Source organism: Pelophylax lessonae, assembly GCF_965119305.1.
Source record: "Pelophylax lessonae genome assembly, chromosome: 1".
NCBI classification, from domain to species: domain Eukaryota; kingdom Metazoa; phylum Chordata; class Amphibia; order Anura; family Ranidae; genus Pelophylax; species Pelophylax lessonae.
In genome coordinates this window covers 444,299,684-444,322,662 of record NC_138768.1, presented here as the reverse complement: position 1 = coordinate 444,322,662, position 22,979 = coordinate 444,299,684, and the positions used below count along the sequence as shown (strand labels likewise).

Here is a 22,979-nt window from a genome sequence, read left to right as displayed (position 1 = left end):
CTGACAATTCTGGAAAAAAAAAAAAACAATATTTTTTACTCTCTGCTATAAAACATTCCCAAAAAAAATATTTTATTTTCATCAATTTAGGCCAATATGTATTCTGCCACATATTTTAGGTAAACAAAATCCCAATAAGTGTATACTGATTCGTTTGCACAACAGTTATGGCGTCTACAAACCAGGGGATAGATTAATGTCATTTTTATTTATTTTTTTAGTAATGACAGCGATCAGTGATTTTTAGCAGGACTGCGACATTGCGGTGGACAGATCGGACACCTCGAAAATCGGCTGTTGTGTTGACGGTCAACAAAAATTTTATAGCCTGCACACCAGGATTTTTTCGGCCGAAAAGTCGGAGTCGGTTGTCGGAAGCATCATACTAACAAGCCGAAAATCGGCGGATCGGTCGTCGGACGAAAATTCCTCGGCCGAATTTCGACGCGTGTGTACGAGCCTTAACACTTTTGACTTTTTTTGAAGGGACCAGTGACATTACTACAGTAATCAGTGCTAAAAATATGCACTGTTACTGTACCAATGGCACTGGCAGGGAAGGGGTTAACACTAGGGGCAATCAAAGGATTAATTGTGCTCCTAGGGAGTGCTTTTTAACTGTATGGGGGGTTGTGCTCACTGGATGAACAGAGAGAGAGTGTTCCTAAATAGGAGGAACACAGGATCCCTGTGTTCTTCTCTGACAGAACAGTGGTCTGCTTTGTTAACATCGGCAGACAGCCATTCTGTCTCCATGGGGAGCAATCGCGGGTGGCCAGCGGACATCGCGTCCGCTGGACCCGCTGATTGGCTCCCCCTCTGGCCAATCAGCTCATGTACGCACCTCCGACGGAGAGTGCGCCCCCACTATCTGTTACACGAAGCGACATACAGGTATGTCGTTTCGCATAATAGAGCCGACCTGCTGCAGTAAAACTACAGCGGCTGGTCGGCAAATGGTTAAAATGATTGTAAAGGCCCAACGTTCTTTACCTTCATGCATTCTATGCATGAAAGTAAAAAATGTTCTGTATGCAGAAGCATCCCTGACCTCCCCATAACTTACCTGAGCCCCATTTCAATATGCCTGGGTCTCTCCGTTCTCATTGGCTGAGACAACAGTAATAGCCATTGGCTCCTGCTACTGTCAATCAGAGCCAGTGAGCCAATGGGGAGAGAGCAGAGGCAGGCCAAGCCATGCTCCATGTGTGAATTGAAACATACAGCAGGGTCTCAGGAGTGAGCCTGCTTGGGTGCCCCTATAGCAAGTTGCTTGCTATGGGGACACTAGGCAGGAGGGAGAGGCCTGGAGTGCCAGCAGGTGACCCGAGAAGAAGAGGATCGGTGCTGCTTTGTGCAAAACCACGTCATGCAGCAGGTAAGTATAACATGTTTGTTATTTTTTTTTTAAATGAATCTTTAAAGCTTGACAAGATGCTCTCTGGGTTTCTCTTCAAGTTGGATGACCCTGTACAGTCAAGCTGTAAGTTACCAGAAACACAAGAAGATAGAGGAACAAAATCTGTTCCCTAACTGGAGAGGAATTACATTTTTCATGCTAACCAATGTTGATGGTTTGTAACAGTAGGAGGAATTCCTCCTTTAAATAACACAGACAATGCTGAAACATTGTGCCTAAATTTAAATGCATGTTACTCTTGGGTCCTGGTGAAAGGCAGTAGACAGGTTGTTGATGAGCTTGTCAGCACTTACAGCTTTCTGTCTGGTTTGCTGGGCTCCTCTGTGACAAATTAGTAGCATTTATGCTTTAAAAGGTTATTATACTTCACACATAAGCTACAATTTTATGAAGATACAACAGTGAAATCATTTCAAACTCTGCCTGTATCATTTTGTACAGTGTAGCCAAAGGTTAATGCGAAAGCAGTTGTCCTAAAATGTACTGTATGGCAAAGCTAAAAAAAAAAAAAAAAAGAAATATATCGCTGCAATACATGAACGTTTCCCGTCTTTCATCCCTTCAAAGACCTTGTAGGTACAAAAAAAAAAATAACTGTTCATATCATTGTATATAAACATCTGAATTTTCCATGTGAAAATGAGAAATTATACGTAGAATGAACTTTTGTCATAGATGTGAGTAAGCAACCCGTCTTCTCAATTTTTCTCTACAAGGGCATGAACTGAAGTTCCTCCATACCATCTTCCAATGTACAGACTAGGGATGCACCGAACTGAAAATTCTGGGCCGAAACCGAAAATGCAGGATGCTTTTGGTCGAAAACCGAAAAGGAAACCTGAAAAGGACTTTTTCCCCCAAATAATTTTAAAATAGATGGGCATACACCAAAAACAGGCAGTGACATACACCTGTCGCTGCCACCCTGTCACAGTATATGTACTGTGATGGGTTGGCAAGAGGTTAATTTAATTACCAATGGTATTAGTATTATGCAGCATGAGGGGGTTAATGTATTGTCACTGCTGGTCACTGATGCATTAGTGACGACCAGTGGCAGTTAATTAACCCCTTTGTGCTGCATTAGTGCAACCAGTATCAGTGTTAATTAACACTGGTTGCACTGATACTGGTTGCACTAATGCAGCACAAAGGGGTTAATTAACTGCCACTGGTCGGTCACTAATGCATCAGTGACCAGCAGTGACAATACATTAACCCCCTCATGCTGCATAATATTAATACCATTGGTAAGCTCGCCTCAGCTTTCCCCCCCCCCCCACTGCCTCAGCGCCCCCCCCCCCCACTGCCTCAGCACCCCCCCCCCTGCCTCAGCGTCCCTCCCCATCCCAAGGATGCAACCTCCTTACTCTGCTCCTCCAGTGTCCTTCCAGTTTCAAAAGACGCGCCTCAGGCCAGCAGCCCGCCTCCCTGTGATGTCACTACTACGACGATCTGTGCATGAATGAACTGACACACCGGGAGGGAGGGCGGGCCAGCGGCTGCTAATAGCTTTAACTATGTCAGCGCTTCACTTTCCTGTCAGTGGAGATACCCGCCTGATAGGGAAGTGAAGCGCTCACATAGTTATAGCTATTAGCGGCCGCTCGCCCACCCTCACGCCCGGTGTGTCAGTTCATTCATACACATAGTCGTAGTAGGGACATCATTGAGAGGCGGGCGGCCGGCCAGAGGCGGGACTTTTCAAACCTGCGCTGCGCCCTCCTCCTTCCTCGCGGCGGCCATTAATTTCGGCATTTTTAACCCATTTTCGGCCGAAATGGGATAGGCCCATTTTCGGCCGAAAATGTTGGTGGCCGAAATTTCGGTGCATCCCTAGTACAGACATTGGGAAAGGATTTTCCACTTTGAAGACACTATGGTGGCACAGAACTTTGAACATGGTGCATTTATTACGTAGGGAAATTGCTTTGGCAAATACAAGTGGCTGTGTAAATGCCAAGCACAGCAGAAGAGAAGAGCAGTAACAGTACAGGCCACCTGGTATAAACCCTTTGCAACCAAATCTGCTGGTTATAAAGCTGTAGCTTGATGCATTTTCTCCACTTAAAGACCTAGACCTTTTACCCTCACAATAAACCATCTGAACTGATATAGTCCAGTTGAATGTAATCCCATACATTTCTGGTCTTCTGTACTGGAGTCCAAGGCTGTCTTTTTGTGTGAACTATGCTTTTCTCCTGTTCTCCAAATGAGCAGTGCACAGTATTTGTTACACGACCTTTGGGAGTTCTATAGCAGCATAAACATCCCTAGTGTTATATTTGACGTTTCTCATCTTTGCAAATATTTCAGTTATGAGCAGGTGGAAACAGACATAGGCAAAGTTGACAAATCATGCACATACACTAGTGGATGACCAGCTATAGTTTATTAGGATGTTTCTATATTAAAGTAGTTCTCTAGAGGAGCGTACCATATCTTAACTAGTAAGCCTGGAATAGTTTTATTCTACAGTGGCTTGTCCCTTGCAACTCTTCCTTAATCAGCTTCTACAGAAATGTGATTTATGTAATTTATTTTCTAAGTCTGATATTACTGGAAATTGATGGGGTTTTTTTTCTGGATGAAATATTTAAAAGAAATTACACCTATGTTGTTGCATTTGGCACGGTGAAAAGCAGAATCCACTTGAATTCTTAGTCTGCTAATGATAAATGGCATTATAAACTAAGTGGAATCACAAATGATTTAGTCAGTTTACTAGGCAGTTTTGTGAGTACTTTAGGTTTATCTAGTTATTTTTTTTTTCATTCAAACAGAATGGAACTCATCCAGTTACATTACCTTTAAATCCTTTAAAGTTATTGGGAACCTCTGAAATGAAAAACGAACGAAGCATATCCTGGTATAATGTGTGCTTGCCTCAATCCATAGCATCTAGTGTGGATCCTGACCACTCTCTGCTTTCTCTGCTATCTGCATCTGTTACTTCTGGCAGTTTCCTCTGACACCAGACAATCCATGGTGATGGTCTACTCCCCCTTTCCTTCCCAGTACAAAGCCTCATATATGAATGTTTCCCTATGATAAAAGGAAGGATTGGGAGGCAAGGATTTTTTGGCACAGAAGGTTTCTAAAATAAATTTTTATTAATAAGTTCATGTAAAAACCAGGGAATACAATAGATTCTAAAAATGACCTTACATAAGGCCCAAATACATTTTTGTAGCAGTTTACTTGAAACTTGCTTCATACAGTATATACAGAAAAGATTTTGAAAACTAAATATAAGTAGATACTTCACATAAAGAAGATCTTAACGAAGGGTGACAGAAGTTTGGACTGCCGTCCAACCAGATCAGCTGATGCTGTATTCAATTATTCAATAAATATTCACATTGCTCAACATGTTTCGCCTTATACAGCTTCGTCTGGAGCGTTCTAGTAAGGTATTTTGTATAATGCTGTAAAACAGGAAACGCGCATTAGCGTCACTTGTAACTAACGAGGAGGGTATCGTGGATTTCAGAAGGATGGGTCATATAATCAGTAGGAGATATAGGCCATTGGAATTGTAACAACCAAGGGTTAATGAAAACCTGGTGGCGGTTCCCCATCCAGGGAGGGATCTGTGGACATTCATTTAGGATTACATGGATGTACCCATTCTATGAGGTTACAGTCTTGATTCAAGCCACAGTAACTATTTTTACTTGGGCTTGTTGACACCAGCCAGGTTTTCATTAACTCTTGGTTGTTACAATTCCAATGGCCTATATCTCCTACTGATTATATGACCCATCCATCTGAAATCCACGATACCCTCCTCATTAGTTACAAGTGACGCTAATGCGCGTTTCCTGTTTTACAGCATTATACAGAATACCTTACTAGAACGCTCCAGACGAAGCTGTTTAAGGCGAAACATGTTGAGCAATGTGAATATTTACTGAATAATTGAATACAGCATCAGCTGATCTGGTTGGACGGCAGTCCCAACTTATGTCACCCTTCGTTAAGATCTTCTTGATGTGAAGTATCTACTTATATTTAGTTTTCAAAATCTTTTCTGTATATACTGTATGAAGCAAGTATCAAGTAAACTGCTACAAAAATGTATTTGGGCCTTATGTAAGGTCATTTTTTAGAATTTATTGTATTCCCTGGTTTTTACATGAACTTATTAATAAAAATGAATTTTAGAAACCTTCTGTGCCAAAAAATCCTTGCCTCCCAATCCTTTCTTATTTCAAGTTAATTAAGGATTTGGCACTATTAGTATATTTTTTATATGCTCAGACTGCTGCTATCTGAGTGCATATTTCCTTCACTGTTTCCCTATGATGCCGTGTAGAGAGGGTGTGTCCATTTAATCCACTCATGGGTCAGATTACACTCAGCTAATCTCCTGGAAGCTAAGAATTGCCATCTGATCTGTGTATCTTGGAATACACCTTAAGAAGAGAGATCTGCAGTTGCAGAAGTATAGCTAATGTGAGAGGATATGCTTCATAGCCTTGTATTGCCTGAGGCTCATTACTACAGTGGGATATAAGAGTTTATTATCACTTTGGCTGTAAATCACATACCTTAGAAAACAAAAGACTGTCCACCTTTGCTAGCTTAACAAAAACTCCCTGTAGATATTTTTATGAGCTATTTAAAATAAAATGTAATATATTTAAATGTTTCCTAAAACTTGACCAAACTTTCTAATACAAACACCCACTAATTGTTAAACATGCACATGGTTAAACTATTTATTGGTTGTTTGTCCGTGGAGTAGGCAAGATTGCATAAGAATGTACTAGTGGCATAAATGCTTCCTATCCAACCTCTTCTGGTCTTGTTGCCATACCTAATGCAACAACCATAGGTCAAGTCACACCTAGCAAGTTAGTCTGGACCAAGCCTAAGATGGCTGTTTGGGCTCAATAAGTATAAACACTTGAAAAATCAAATTTTATGTATATTGCGCTCTCCTAAAAATAACAAATGATCTACTAATGGCCAAAACCAATGGACACTATTCTGTACTCCTACTCCTGGACCTTTCTGCTACATTTGATACGGTTTTACGGTTTCCTTTTCCTTTACCTTTCTGCCATGCTTTTGATACGGTTGACCGGGGTGGACCCCCCTCCTCAAAAAAATGCCACACCTTTGGTCTCCATGACTGTACTTTTTGCTGGTTCTCTTCCTATTTATCCAACCGCACCTTTAGCGTTACTTACAATTCTACTTCCTCCTTTCTCTGTTGGGGTCCCCCAAGGTTCTGTTCTTGGACCTCTCCTATTTTCAATCTACACCTTCTCCCTGGTTCAGCTGATAGCCTCCAATGGCTTCCAATATCATCTCTATGCTGACGACACCCAAATCAATCTTTCCACCCCTCAGCTCACTCACTCAGTCTCCTCATGTATCACTAATTTACTAACAGATATATCAATCTGGATGTCCCAACACTTCCTCAAACTCAGTCTATTCAAAACCAAACTTATAATTTTTCTTCCCCAACGTGCCCCTTCCCCTGATCTCTCTGTCAAAACCGATGGCACAACTATCAGCGCATCTCTGAATGCCAAGGTTCTAGGTGTAATCCTGGACTCTGATCTATCCTTTAAGCCCCAAAACCAATCACTGTCCAAATCTTGCCGCCTCAACCACTGCAACATCTTCAAAATACGCCCCTTTCCAACCAAGGACACCACAAAGCTCTTAATTCACTCCCTGATCATCTCTCGCCTCGACTACTGCAACTCCCTTCTCATTGACTTACCTTTACATAGGCTATCCACCCTTCAGTCCATCAATAATGCTGCTGCCACCTTACCAACCACTCAGTGTCTGACACCCTTCTCTGCCAATCCTCTACTGGCTTCCGCTCACCCAACAAATTAAATTCAAAATACTACCAACAACTTACAAAGCTATCCACAACTCAGCCTCCAGCTACATTACTAACCTAGTTTCAAAATACCAACCTCATCCTCCTCTTTCCTCCCAAGACCTCCTGCTCTCTAGCTTCCTTGTCACCTCCTCCCATGCTCGCCTCCATGACTCTCCTATCCTATTGAACTCCTTACCCCATTCTGTCTGATTATCTCTTACTCTTTCAGCTTTTAGACGATCCCTGAAAACCCTTCTCTTCAGAAAAGCCTATCCTGCACACCTAACAACTGTATTTTCCTTTTTCCATCAGCTAATCCCCCACCAGTTATTACCTTTTGTATCACTTGACCCTCCCCTCTAGATTTTAAGCTCTAACGAGCAAGGCCCTCTGATTCCTCCTGTATTGAATTGCATTGTAAATGTACTGTCTGCCTTCATGTTGTAAAGTGCTGCGCAAACTGCTGGTGCTATATAAATCCTGTATAATAATAATAATAATACTGTATTATGGGTGCATATAGGAAGCTATACTATAAAATTCTCAGAATTTCATCTACAATACATTTTATTTGCTTCTATTGATTTTGATGCTTCTCATTTATAGACCACTAACAATTTCCACAATGCTTTTCAGAGTACATAGGCTATTCACATGAGTCCCTATTTCTTGAAGAACTCTCCTTGCTAATGTCCCTGCTACAGTACCACAAATTCACACATACTATAGTAACTTGGCTGGTTGCTGGTTAAACAACCAACATGTTTTTGGGTCATATGTGGGAACGTGAAGCATCCAAAAAGACCCATGCAAACACAAGGAGACCCTACAAATGCCATGCAGCCCATGCTGGATATTGAGTTCAAAATCTAAATAACATAAGAGACATGTGATATCAACTTATCCATCTTGCTGGTACTTTTATAATTATGTAGAAATCTTTATGGAAACCTTTTACTAAACAAATTGTGGTTATACACTGATACAGTTCAGATTTTGTGCTTATCATGTTAACAAGCTCCTGATTCTCCTTAAAATTTTACATCTTCTGCATCCACACTTTGCTGAATAATGAGATGGTTGCCATGGTTTCCAACAAACTGATATATGCTTAACTTCAGTTTGACCTCCACATTGCAAGGCCTGTCTTAATGGAATGCGGTAGCTGTCATAATAGCCTGTGGCATTGTCCTGTTTTTTAATCTAGGCCCCCTCCTATTAATAAATGGCAGTGGAAGCAGGCTTCACCAGTTGCCTTTCAGCTATGTGCTACAAAGTTCTCTTGCATTAGATGAAATGAATTATGTGATATGGCGAACCATGGTGCAAATGAACTTCTCCCAACAAAAGCACTGGTTGTGTGGCAGAACCTATTACTCATCTGTGATGGACTGCTGCTTCGATGGGAGTGCATCTTTTTTTTCATCACCTTTTAAAACTGGTGAAGAGTATACATGTTTGCATCAATATGGCAAGGGACAATAGTCTCACTGGCTCTCTTGCTGTACACATATCAGCTCAAATGTCTGGTGTTCCAGGCTAGGGATTCTTAAGAGCAACTCTCTTTTTTTATATCTGGTGAATAATAATAATATATAATAATAATAATAATATTAATATTATTATCATTATTATTACTTGTTTAACATTACGAGTGCAGAGTTTATTATTACAGGATCATGGACAGTGCCTGTCTAAAAAGGTATTACCCAAGGTACAAACAAGAATGGCAAAAGTAATATTACTCTCCAGTTTTTGTGCAATCACCATAAAAACTATAAAACAAGTGTACACATGTGATGTGGGATACCTGTCTTGAGTAAGTTTATACCTTGCTGTACAAACAACCTTTCTCTATTATTAAAGTGCACTACATAAGAGTTATCTATATTGCACAACTTCTCCAGTTAGAATGAGAGCTGTATGGACAGCTAAATAAACCACATTTTATTAAGAACCAAAACAGGTGGTTGTAGAGCATAAGTATGATCAACTAGCCTAAGCTCTGGTTCACATTGATGCTACTTTGAAATCGTGCTACTTCACGATTTCAAAGTAGCAGGTCATCGCAATTTCAGGTGATACTTGAAAGACATCTGTGCGGCTTAATGCACAGATGTCTATTGAAGTCACACCCCAAATCGGGCAAAAGTAGTGCAGGAACTACTTTTGCAAATCAGTGCGGCGCCACTCCGTCACACCGACTAGAATGGTGCCATTGCCTTCAATAGGCTGCCGCTTGTCAGACAATTGGACCTATCAAATCGCATGGCAAATCGCTCCAATGTGAACAAGGGCTTAGGCCTGGTTTATGATTTTAGATGTGACTTCAGTCACACAGAATCACATGACAATGGAAATCACATTTTTTTCAATGGTGCCCATTCATATCAATGCATTGCATCACTGCGTGTTTTTGGAAAAGGTATATGTGCTACTTTGTTGTGGTTGCAGTGTAATTTTAGACCTTAATGAAAATGCACCAAAAATGCATGTAAAACACATAAACTTGCGTTTTTAGTTCATTTTTGGCAGAGTTTGTATTTAAAATCCAGTCTCCTTCCATGAAAAATGAATTAAAACACATAAAAAATTTGCTCTGAAAATGGGATAAAGTTGCATCTGCACTAGTGTGAACCTAGCCTTAAATGTCTGAAGAGTAGCGCTATTAAAAAGAACAACTGTTTCTTTAAATATATATGACCTCTCAGATTTTAGTGTGGTACAGAGTGAAGGGGCTGCTTACTAACCATCTTGGAACTGATTTAGTGCCGGTTCACACTTGTGCGGCTGCGGAGATCGCATGTAATTCGGAGCGCACTGCTCCTTCATTACATGTGATCTCATGTGCAGTGCGAATTTCAGCCATACACTTTGGTGCAGATGCAGTGCGAATTCAGCCATACAAAGACGCACAGGAGGCATTTTTTGAGCCGCATCAAAATCGGATCGCACAGTGGTTCACACTTGTGCGATCCGATTCTGTGCGTACTTGCAGATCTCACTGCGATATGCAATCAAACTGGGGTGTCGTTAACTTTTAATTGACACCCCCTGCGTATCGCATATGGCAGTGTGAACTGCCAGATGTGCGGATGCGATGCGGGAACACGCTGCATATTCGCAGTGTTCCCGCATCGCACAAGTGTGAACCGAGCCTCAAAGTGAACCTCTCCCAAAGAAATGATATATTAACTAGGGTTATCATTGAATATCCAGCACTATAAGGCATCTGTACATACCGTTGTCTTGTCTAAATAGCACTAAAAGTCCATAACTATGGGTGCATGGTTTACTTCACTATCAACTTTTTTGAATCCCTTAATCCCTTAATAAAATATTTGGTCTGTTTTCACACATGTATTTTAAGTATGTATACACATGCATTAAATAAAGGAACACAGGCCCTCTTCATTTAAGCGCCTGCAAACCTTAAAGTAGTATTACCCTCCCTCCCCCTATGTAACATTTCTATTCATTTATTTCTTTAACATGCCCACGCTGTTTCCAGTAAATCCTACATCAATCGTCACTAATATAACATGTTGGTTTGGTAAATGCACATTGGTTATAAAAATTTACTTTGCATCCCCCCCCCCCCCCCGAGCGAGCTCCCATCTTCATTGTGGGCAGCTGAAGCCCACTACTATCAAGTTTCAGGTACTGTGCTACTCTCGATCTTGCACATGCGCATAAACAAGGCGCAGCGGCGCGTTTCCATAGGGGGGGGGGCGATGCATTGAGTCCTGGAATTGATGACACTCATATGCCAGAAGTTAATGTCCAGTCTGACATGACGTACCTCGCCACGGCGAGGTATACAGGAAGATGACAATAATGACAGTAAAAACAAGGTAAATTGAACGAGAAAAAAAAACATTTTTAGCATGCTAAAAAGATCTGCATGGGGTAAAGATTGTAATGTGGGTGGACCTCAGCTTTAAGCTTTATTATAGCATTTCATTTTATTGTGCCCAAGACTTACTTTCTAGCTACTATGGTTTCCAGCATCCCTCCCCTTTATGCTTCCCTGAACATATGGTCAGGGAGCACACCCTCGGTACATCATATATTTCAATCTTTGGAAGCACGTGTGCCATGACAAATTGTGTACTGCATCTTACTGTGCATGCACCAGTACACTGTACAAGGGAGTTTCCAGGTACTGCACATGGGCCTGAACATAGCACCACAGTGCTGCCCAAAACTGGACATACATTCTCTAAGCACTGCACCAAGCTGTGTGGAAAGATTCAGTCCCAGCTGGGAGGGAACACAGCAAGGCAAAGGTGCCACCCTATGGATGAAAGCTCCACACACCAGACTTCTAAAGCCACTTTATGCTGCAAATATTGGACAAAATGAGGGCAGGAAATTTTGATTTTTTTGAGTATGCTACTAGAGTTATTCTTTTTTTTTTTTTTAACCAGTGATGTAATAAATGAAATGTAAAACAATTCTACATTGGCATCTAAAGGTAGCACCAATGCACAACTATTATCATTTTGCTTGCTTTTTACATTTATTTTCTTTCATTTGTCCAGTTGGGCCCCCTTTGGACATCATTAAATCCAACAGCAGAATTTAAATGAGGTATAGTGGATGCCGAATGAAGCCAAGAGACTCTGCAGCTTAGGTAACATTCAGCAATTTCTCCTAAAATTCTTCTTTGATGCATTGTACCATCCAATGGCAGCTCTGCATGTATACAAGACAGAATTCCTCAGGGAGGCAGGATAAGGTAAATGTTATATGAACATGGTGGTCGACCAAAGGGAGGGGCTGTTTGATGGGGTACTATCATGTATGTCAGCACTATCTGTAAATGCAGCCTTGGAAAATGCTTGTAGTGTTCTACAGATTAATGTAAAGGGACTCTTTTTAATCAAGTACAAATGGGCTGTATAATTCCTTTCAAGATTTATGACTGCTGAGTCCAGTCCTATTCATGTATTCATGCAACCGATCCCGATTTACTTTTTATGTGCATCTCCGGTGCTGACTACAAACCAATGTCAATTTAATTCTACCCCCATAAAACTTCATCCAATGGCTTCCAGATTTTGGAACTGCATATGAATATAATAACAACGAATTTTAAAATATAACATGCGTTTCATTTCTTTAACTTTCCACATTGCCCTTGGCATAAATCAATGGAATTAAAAATCATTTTATCCACAGTTCACTGAGTTTTAATCATTTTCTTTATCGATATAGCTGTTTTCTAAGTCAAGGGTTTGACAAATGGTTTTATCTGAATCCTGCTTAATAGATTCAATCCTATTTCAGGTCCTAAAAGACTGTTTTTTATGCTCTCAGCAGATTTCAATCAATCCATTTATCCTAGTTTAAAAAAAAATTAAATAGAAAAAAAAAAAAAAGATTTGCGCAAAACATAATTTAATATAGCCAATAATACTGCAGTGCTCAATTTGACACTGCACCCAGAACATAAGAGGAAAAACAGCCATATCTATTGCACAACCCCATGCTGTTGGAAATCACTGCAGTGGGTGATTGTCCAGGAAAGTGCTGGCAATCTTGGCAAAAATCAAATACTAATTACCATAGTGGAATAACATTTAAATCAAATACACCATTTCTAAATTAGCAACTAGCCATTTAAAACAAAGATGAACTCCCTGGCTTAATCCCCGAAAAACAAAACCCAGTGATTAAAACCCAGTTATAAAAAGGTGGTGTCATTATTTGATGAAAATAAGACTTACTGAATCTCAATTAAACATCTGAAAGGCATGCAGAAAATCGAAGCCACCTGCAGACCTTTTGATATATTGAATATGGATTTAATAAAAAGCGTAAGCTTATATAAGCAATGGAGATTGGTGGCAATGAAAGAGTATATAATGTAATAATGTAACATAGTATTCATTAAAAAAATAAGATAAACCCAAAATACTAAACTAATCATGCCATGGAAACCACTTTTTCTATGATTTACAGCCTACAGTTGAGTGACGTCTTCCAAGTTTTAGATGATCCAAGTAGTTATTTTTTCAGTCTTATTATAATGCAACATCAATAGTAATTAAAAAATGGTGTTAATGATAGCTCATCAAAAAAAAAAGAAAAATACAAGTTAGCACATGGTGCAAGCTGTGGTGCATATGCTTCAATTACTGCAAAAAGCAAAGCATTGTGGAAATGGAAGCAGAATTACCTTATGCCTTGATTACTGGCAACATAATCTAAATATTTTCAGCTTACTCAAATGTTTTGCCTCTGGCTTTTCAGAAGGTGACTATGGTATTTTACATCATGGTGCAGAATATACAAGAAAATGGGAGGAGCCTTGGCAGTTGACGCATTGTACTTAAGTTTCTGACATACTGTATAGGGTGTTTGAATAAGAATGACTGCACTTACCTCCCAAAGCTTGCTTCATTACAAAATCCATGCTGATGGCTTTTGATTCCTTCCACTCAGTTTAATATATATATTACATGCAAGACTAGCAGGGGAGCTCTTGTTCTGTCCTGTAAAAGATGAAATATACTTATGTCCACATGGTTATACTATTGCAAATTTTAAGTGGTGTTTATTACACACTTCTCGGATTCTTGTTATAACTGGCTGTTGTAATAACGACAGCTATGGACCAACGATGGTGCAAAAGAACACATTTGGGTAACCACTCTTAAATACTCTTGTTAACATTGTTGATGGACAGCTCATTTTAGAATGATAGATTATCCAAAAACAAGGCTTGATACTGTTTACAGCTCATTTTAGAATGATAGATTATCCAAAAATAAGGCTTGATACATTACTGTTTACTGTAGTGTAGTTCATTGTACTTTTGCACCTATGATAGGCATGGTCAAAATGTTAAGTTTATTTTCTGTGATATTTTTCCCAGCAAATAGAAAAAAAAAATGTTTAGTTTATTATATACATCTATCCCAGTAGCATTATGCTGCTTTTTTGGCTCATAAGCCTATTTGCAAATGGGATGTTTAGTAATATGCATCTATCCCAGTAACATTATGCTGCTTTTTGGCTTATAAACCTATTTGGAAAATAGAATGTTTAGTTTATAATATACATCTATCCCAGTAACATTATGCTGCTTTTTGGCTCATAAACCTATTTGGAAATTGAATGTTTAGTAATATACTACTATCCCAGTAACATTATGCTGCTTTTTGGCTTAATATACATCTATCCCAGTAACATTATGCTGCTTTTGGGCTTAATATACATCTATCCCAGTAACATTATGCTGCTTTTTGGCTCATAAGCCTATTGGGAAATGGAATGTTTAGTTTATAATATACATCTATCCCAGTAACATTATGCTGCTTTTTGGCTTATAAACCTATTTGGAAATGGAATGTTTAGTAATATACTACTATCCCAGTAACATTATGCTGCTTTTTGGCTTAATATACATCTATCCCAGTAACATTATGCTGCTTTTTGGCTTATAAACCTATTTGGAAATGGAATGTTTAGTAATATACTACTATCCCAGTTACATTATGCTGCTTTTTGGCTTATAAGCCTATTGGGAAATGGAATGTTTAGTTTATAATATACATCTATCCCAGTAACATTATGCTGCTTTTTGGCTCATAAACCTATTTGGAAATGGAATGTTTAGTAATATACATCTATCCCAGTAACATTATGCTGCTTTTTGGCTCATAAACCTATTTAGTAATGGAAAAAGTGTAGTACTGTCTGCTGGACAGCACTGCACAGCATCTGCGGGGAAGTGTCTGAAGGGACATTTGAAGGTGAGGTGTCCTGATCCAATTCCTTAGCTGAACTCATTAGCTCGTGGAAAAACCAGACACAATACTAAAGCAGCGTGTACCTTTATTCTTTAGGAAACAGTAAAAAAAAAAAAAAGAAAAAAAATGACAACAAGCAGTTTTACCTCAATGAGGTCAAGTGCAAGTCATGTTAACACAAGCTCAGACATCCCTTATAGATATCACAATGCAGCTCAGCTTAGGCACCATGCTGTCTCAACAGTTCATAGCCATGAAGTGTGATGGCTCATACTTTTTCAGTCTTCTGTATTGCCAAATAAGTAATAATAATACATACATATATATATTTTTTTTGCTGTAGAGTGCGTTCCACCTCACTGACCCAGCCTAGCGGGGCTTGCTACAAATGCTACCCCCCCACCCCCCCAGACCTAGAAAAGTCCTACTCCTGCACTGCAGGTGATAAGGCTTGTCATTTACTCCAGCTTGATACCTCCCCCTACTGGTACATCAAAGACTGGCAAAAATGAGGACTCACATCCTAAAAAGCAACCTGGCACGAATGCAGAGTTCCCTATCCTAACAAAAAAAAAAAAAAGTTAAACGCAGATAATGCGCAATTTTCTTTTTTTTTTGTTAAGATTAAAATAAAAACATGCAAAACTTCCAAAGTAGATTGTCTAAAAGACTGATGGTGGTGTCAGAGACAAGATTGGACATTGCAGCATGGGAAACTGTCTATGTCTCAGCAGAAAAATAAAGGTAGAGTTGAAAAACACAAAGCAATGCACAAAAAAGAAGAAGAAAAAAAAAAGGCTGTGGCTGTTGTGCTACGATTAGCATAGCATGGAAGAAACGTTCATTGCATAGAGAGAGAGAGAAGGGGGGTGAAATCTAGTTAGAGCGGAGACTGCAACACACAACAGATTTCAGCACCACAACACGGGACAGCTCCCTACCCCTAGCGCTGGCCGGCTGGATGCAAAGACAAATAATAACCATTAAAGCCTGTACCTTCTCTTCTTCAGCACCAACGAGATCCTGCAGTTTACTGCCTGTCCTTTCAGTAACAACTCTGCACCATGGAAGGAAAAAGCTCGCCCCCCTCCCCCTAGAGTATCCTTTTTTTTTTTCTGTAGCACAGTCTCCTCCTCCCCTAGTCCATGTGTGCTCTCAACAGGAACTGCAGCCGCTGCTGAAGGGCATTCAGGGAAAGAGACAGCTTCATGAAGTTACTGGCTCCATCATTCAGCACACATCACAAGGGCACTCACTACACAAGGCAAGAAGGGGGGACATGGATGAAAGGAACATGAGCTGACACATCAATACACAGCAAAGGGGGGGAAGAAAGAAAGCAGAGGACAAGCGACAGATAACCTTCCCATTTTTTTTTTCCTATAGTGTTTTATCACAGGATTTCCGGACCATCCCACTTAGAGCAATATTCTATCGATCCCTCCCTCTATGCAAGTCACTTGCTAGACTATACAGCTTCTTTTTTTTTCTGCCCATAAATATGTCTTAGGTAAATGATGTCTGCTGAAATAAAAGGTGACATAAGGAGGTGTATGAATAAAGCAATCAGTGGAGTGTCTGGGACTGCTTCTATCACTAGATGCAGGATCAATGCACTTTTACATACAGAATGGGAGGGGGATGTTCCTTCTCTAAATCCCGTTAAAGAATTTCTCGGCAAAAACAAAAATAAACACTGGATGGGACTCTAAACTGATCTTAGAGTCATGCAGCAGGGGTGTACCTAGAACATTTGGCAACCGGGTGGATTCATGCAGCAGGGGTGTACCTAGAACATTTGGCAACCGGGTGGATTCATGCAGCAGGGGTGTACCTAGAACATTTGGCAACCGGGTGGATTCATGCAGCAGGGGTGTACCTAAAACATTTAGCAACCGGGTGGATTCATGCAGCAGGGGTGTACCTAGAATATTTGGCAACCGGGTGGATTCATGCAGCAGGGGTGTACCTAGAATATTTGGCAACCGGGTGGATTCATGCAGCAGGGGTGTACCTAGAACATTTAGCAACCGGGTGGATTCATGCAGCAGGGGTGTACCTAGAATATTTGGCAACCGGGTGGATTCATGCAGCAGGGGTGTACCTGGAACATTTAGCAACCGGGTGGATTCATGCAGCAGGGGTGTACCTAGAACATTTGGCAACCGAGGGGATTCATGCAGCAGGGGTGTACCTAGAACATTTGGCAACCGGGTGGATTCATGCAGCAGGGGTGTACCTAGAATATTTGGCAACCGGGTGGATTCATGCAGCAGGGGTGTACCTGGAACATTTAGCAACCGGGTGGATTCATGCAGCAGGGGTGTACCTAGAACATTTGGCAACCGAGGGGATTCATGCAGCAGGGGTGTACCTAGAACATTTAGCAACCCAGTGGATTCATGCAGCAGGGGTGTACCTAGAACGTTTGGCACCCGGGGTGTATCCTATATCGGGCACTCTCCGACAAAATCGCAGTGCACAAAGCTTGTCACTCAAAAAGGAGCAGGAGCTTCTTCTGGGAGATGGCATTGCAATTTGCCAGGACTGCAGCGCAATTTATCATGCGGCAAAATCGCACCACGATTAGGGTGTCATTAAGAAGGTTAGGGTATTATAATGGCAGGCTAGGGCAGTATAGTGTATTATAGTGGCAGGTTAGGGCTGTATAGGGTATTATAATGGCAGGTTAGGGTATTATAGTGTATTATAGTTGCAGGTTAGGGCAGTATAGGGTATTATAGTGGCAGGTTAGGGTAGTGTAGGTTATTATAGTGGCAGGTTAGGGCTGTATAGGGTATTATAGTGGTAGGTTAGGGCTGTATAGTGTATTATAGTGGCAGGTTAGGGCTGTATAGGGTATTATAATGGCAGGTTAGGGCTGTATAGGGTATTATAGTGGCAGGTTAGGGTAGTATAGGGTATTATAGTGGCAGGTTAGGGCTGTATAGGGTATTATAGTGGTAGGTTAGGGCTGTATAGGGTATTATAGTGGCAGGTTAGGGTAGTGTAGGTTATTAAAGTGGCAGGTTAGGGCAGTATAGGGTATTATAGTGGTAGGTTAGGGCTGTATAGTGTATTATAGTGGCAGGTTAGGGCTGTATAGGGTATTATAATGGCAGGTTAGGGCTGTATAGGGTATTATAGTGGCAGGTTAGGGCTGTATAGGGTATTAAAATGGCAGGTTAGGGCAGTATAGGGTATTATAGAGGCAGGTTAGGGTAGTATAGGGTATTATAGAGGCAGGTTAGGGTAGTATAGGGTATTTTTACATACAGAATGGGAGGGGGATGTTCCTTCTCTAAATCCCGTTAAAGAATTTCTCGGCAAAAACAAAAATAAACACTGGATGGGACTCTAAACTGATCTTAGAGTCATGCAGCAGGGGTGTACCTAGAACATTTAGCAACCGGGTGGATTCATGCAGCAGGGGTGTACCTAGAACATTTAGCAACCGGGTGGATTCATGCAGCAGGGGTGTACCTAGAACATTTAGCAACCGGGTGGATTCATGCAGCAGGGGTGTACCTAGAACATTTGGCAACCGAGGGGATTCATGCAGCAGGGGTGTACCTAGAACATTTAGCAACCTGGTGGATTCATGCAGCAGGGGTGTACCTAGAATATTTGGCAAGCGGGTGGATTCATGCAGCAGGGGTGTACCTAGAACATTTGGCAACCGGGTGGATTCTATATCGGGCACCCTCCGACAAAATCGCAGTGCGCGAAGCTTGTCACTCAAAAAGGAGCAGGAGCTTCTTCTGGGAGATGGCATTGCAATTTGCCAGGACTGCAGCGTGATTTATCATGCGGCAAAATCACACCACGATTAGGGTGTCATTAAGAAGGTTAGGGTATTATAGTGGCAGGCTAGGGCAGTATAGTGTATTATAGTGGCAGGTTAGGGCTGTATAGGGTATTATAATGGCAGGTTAGGGTATTATAGTGTATTATAGTTGCAGGTTAGGGCAGTATAGGGTATTATAGTGGCAGGTTAGGGCTGTATAGGGTATTATAATGGCAGGTTAGGGTATTATAGTGTATTATAGTTGCAGGTTAGGGCAGTATAGGGTATTATAGTGGCAGGTTAGGGTAGTGTAGGTTATTATAATGGCAGGTTAGGGCTGTATAGGGTATTATAGTGGTAGGTTAGGGCTGTATAGGGTATTATAGTGGCAGGTTAGGGTAGTGTAGGTTATTATAGTGGCAGGTTAGGGCTGTATAGGGTATTATAGTGGTAGGTTAGGGCTGTATAGGGTATTATAGTGGCAGGTTAGGGTAGTGTAGGTTATTATAGTGGCAGGTTAGGGCTGTATAGGGTATTATAGTGGTAGGTTAGGGCTGTATAGGGTATTATAATGGCAGGTTAGGGCAGTATAGGGTATTATAGTGGCAGGTTAGGGCTGTATAGGGTATTATAATTATTATTAATAATATTATTTCAGGTACTTATATAGCGCTGTCAATTTGCGCAGCGCTTTACATATACATTGCACATTCACATCAGTCCCTGCCCTCTAAGAGCTTACAATCTAAGGTCCCTAACTCACATACATACACAGTAGGGCCTATTTTATACAGGATCCAATTAACCTACCAGCATGTCTTTGGAGTGTGGAAGGAAACCGGAGCCCCCGGAGGAAACCCACGCAGGCACAGGGAGAACATGCAAACTCCAGGCAGGATAGGGCAATATAGGGTATTGTAGTGGCAGGCTTTCTCTCTCAGAATTTCTCTGCAAAAATAAAAACACACTGGATGGGACTCTTAACTGATCTTAGGGCCAGTTCACACCACATGCAGCAGGGGTGTACCTAGAACGTTTGGCACCCGGGGTGTATCCTATATCTGGCACCCTCCGACAAAATTGTAACGCGCAAAGCTTGTCACTCAAAAAGGAGCAGGAGCTTCTTTTGGGCGACGGCATTGCAATTTGCCAGGACTGCAGCGCGATTTATCATGCGGCACAATCACACCACAATTGGGATGTCATTAGGAAGGTTAGGGTATTATAGTGGCAGGTTAGGGCAGTATAGGGTATTATAATGGCAGGTTAGGGCTGTATAGGGGTTTAAAGTGGCAGGTTAGGGCAGTATAGGGTATGAGTGGCAGGCTAGGGCTGTAGAGGGTATTATAGTGGCATGTTAGGACTGTATAGCGTATTATAATGGCAGGTTAGGGCTGTATAGGGGTTTAAAGTGGCTGGTTAGGGCAGTATAGGGTATTATAGTGGCAGGCTAGGGCTGTATAGGGTATTATAGTGGCAGGTTAGGGCTGTATTGGGTATTATAATGGCAGGTTAGGGCAATGGCGGGTATTATAATGGCAGGTTAGGGTTGTATAGGGTATTTTAGTGACAGGTTAGGGCTGTATAGGATATTATAATGGTAGGTAAGGGCAGTTAAGGGCATTATAGTGGCAGGTTAAGGTAGTATAAGGTATTATATAATTTCAGGTTAGGACTGTATAGGGTATTATAGTGGCAGTGTAGGGTATTATAGTGGCAGGTTAGGGGCGACCTGGAGGTGACTTGCATAGACATTCATTTTATGAAGTCCGTGCAAGTTGTGCCGAAGTCGCACTGCACGCGACTTTACAGGTCGCCCCCTAAGTCGGAGCGACGTAGTGTGAACCGAGCCTTAGAAAAGGAAGGTGCTGGTAAAAGACATGTTTACTAGCTCCTACCCCCACTCTCCATCCTGAAACATCCCCCACAGCAACTAGGGGCAGATGAGAGGAGAGAAGCCAGCAGCACTGCAGGGGGGGGGGGGGGTTTGGAAGGGAGGTTGCCAACACAGGGGGATGGCTGGGCAGTAGGGGGAATCAGCACTGCAGGTAGTGCTTAGGGTGTGCCCAGGCACACCTGGCTCAGCCCCTGTGAATGCCTATGGATGGGACTCTAACTAATTTTAAAGCGTCTCTAAAAGCAAATGGTTTGGCATTGTCTTCATTAAAGGATAAGTCCCTCCTTTCCTCTTCTCTCTCTTCTCTCCTCTCCCTTTCAGCTGCTGTGGGGGATGTTTCAGGGGGTAGGGGCTAGTACATAGTTACATAGTTAGTGAGGTTGAAAAAAGACATCAGTCCATCCAGTTCAACCTATGATGTGTGTGTGTGTTTGCTTTTAACCATACATTGTATACCCCTGTATGTTTTGGTCTTTAAGGTGCCCATCTAATAGTTTTTTTGAAACTATCAATGCTCCCTGCTGATACGACTGCTTGTGGAAGAGAATTCCACATCCTTACCGCCCTTACAGTGAAGAACCCCTTACATATTTTAAGGTTAAACCGCCTTTCCTCTAGTTTTAGTGAGTGGCCACGTGTCTTGTTGTATTTCCTTACTCTGAATAGTTTGTTCCTTATGCTAGGGTCACCAGTACAATATTTGAACATTGATATCATATCCCCCCTCAATCGTCTCTTCTCCAGAGAGAATAGGTTCAGTGCTTGTAGTCTTTCCTCATAGCCGATGCCCTCCATTCCCCTAATTATTTTTGTTGCCCTTCTCTGGACTCTCTCCAGTTCCAGCACATCCTTCCTGAGGACCGGTGCCCAGAACTGGACAGGATACTCCAGATGTGGCCGGACCAGAGTCTTGTAGAGTGGAAGAATAATCTCTTTATTTCTGGAGTGAATCCCCTTTTTTATACATCCCAGTATTCTGTTGGCTTTGCTTGCAGCGGCTTGGCATTGCATGCCACTGCCAAGCCTGTTGTCAACCAGTACCCCCAAGTCTTTTTCCATCCTAGACTCACCCAGAGGTTCCCCCCCTAGTGAGTAGCTTGCTTTCTGGTTTCTGGCCCCCAAGTACATTACTTTACATTTATCAACATTAAACCTCATCTGCCATGTAGTTGCCCACCCCGTTATTTTGTTCAGGTCCGCTTGTAAGGTTTCCACATCCTGCATAGAAGATATTGGCATGCTTAGTTTAGTATCATCCGCAAATACTGAGATTGTACTAGATATCCCCTCCTCTAGATCATTTATGAATAAATTAAACAGGATTGGTCCCAGGACAGAACCCTGGGGGACCCCACTTTCCACACCCGCCCAATCCGAGTATTCCCCATTAATCACCACCCTCTGGACTCTCCCCTGGAGCCAGTTCTCTATCCAGGTACTCACCTTACGGTCCATACCTACCTTCCTTAGTTTGTACAGTAAGCGTTTGTGGGGAACGGTGTCAAAGGCCTTTGCAAAGTCCAGATACACCACATCCACAGGCTTACCTTTATCTAGGTGGCAGCTCACTTCATCGTAGAAAGTTAATAGATAATGTAATTTACCTGTGCCTTCCTTTTCTTAATGAACACACACACCCGCTGTGCTCATTCCTAACTGAAGCATAGTCAAATGTGTTACTATGCTTCAGTCATGAATAAACACAATGAGTAAGTGTGTTCATTTAGAAAAGGAAGACTCTGGTAAATTACGTATTTACTAGCCCCTACCCCCATTCTCCATCCTGAAACAGCTCTTGAAGCAATTAGGGGAAAAGGAGAGGAGAGAAGCCAGCAACACTGTGGGCAGGGGGTGTGCCAAAATAGGAGGATACCCGGGGAGTAGGGGGAATCCGCACGCATGTAGTGATTAGGGGGTGCACAGGCACACCTGGCACAACCTCTGCGCATGCCTATGGATGGGACCCTAACTAATCATAAAGTAGTTCTAAAAGCATGATTTGGCATTGTCTGCATTAAAGAATGTTTACCTTTTTAAAAAAATAAATAAATCATAGGCGCGCAAAGGGGCTGAGCCAGGTGTCCCTGGGCAGTGGGCACACCATAATCACTATGTGCAGTGCCAATTCCCCCTACTGTCCCCTGTGTTGACCCCCCCCCCCCCCATTTTGCAGTGCTGCATGCTTCCCTCCATCTGCTGTGAGGGATGTTTCAGGATGGAGAATGGGGAAAGGGGCTAGTAAATATGTCATTTACCTGTGC

General features: G+C 41.7%; 1 protein-coding gene across 2 annotated transcripts in view; it reads right to left on the bottom strand.

Annotated features, from left to right (window-relative positions):
• CPLX1 (complexin 1) overlaps positions 1-16,383 on the bottom strand; it is a 294,668-nt gene extending 278,285 nt beyond the window's left edge. The window contains exons 1-2 of one of the 2 annotated variants that reach the window (XM_082275473.1): positions 16,031-16,383; positions 13,665-13,774 (exon numbers count right to left, since the gene is read on the bottom strand). In XM_082275473.1, the coding sequence (XP_082131599.1) occupies positions 13,665-13,695 (31 nt within the window). In that variant the 5' untranslated portion in view covers positions 13,696-13,774; positions 16,031-16,383. Of the gene's footprint in view, positions 1-13,458; positions 13,556-13,664; positions 13,775-16,030 lie in introns of those variants that run through there. The other variant, XM_082275474.1, reaches the window with a different exon arrangement.
• Positions 16,384-22,979: the final 6,596 nt, after the last annotated feature.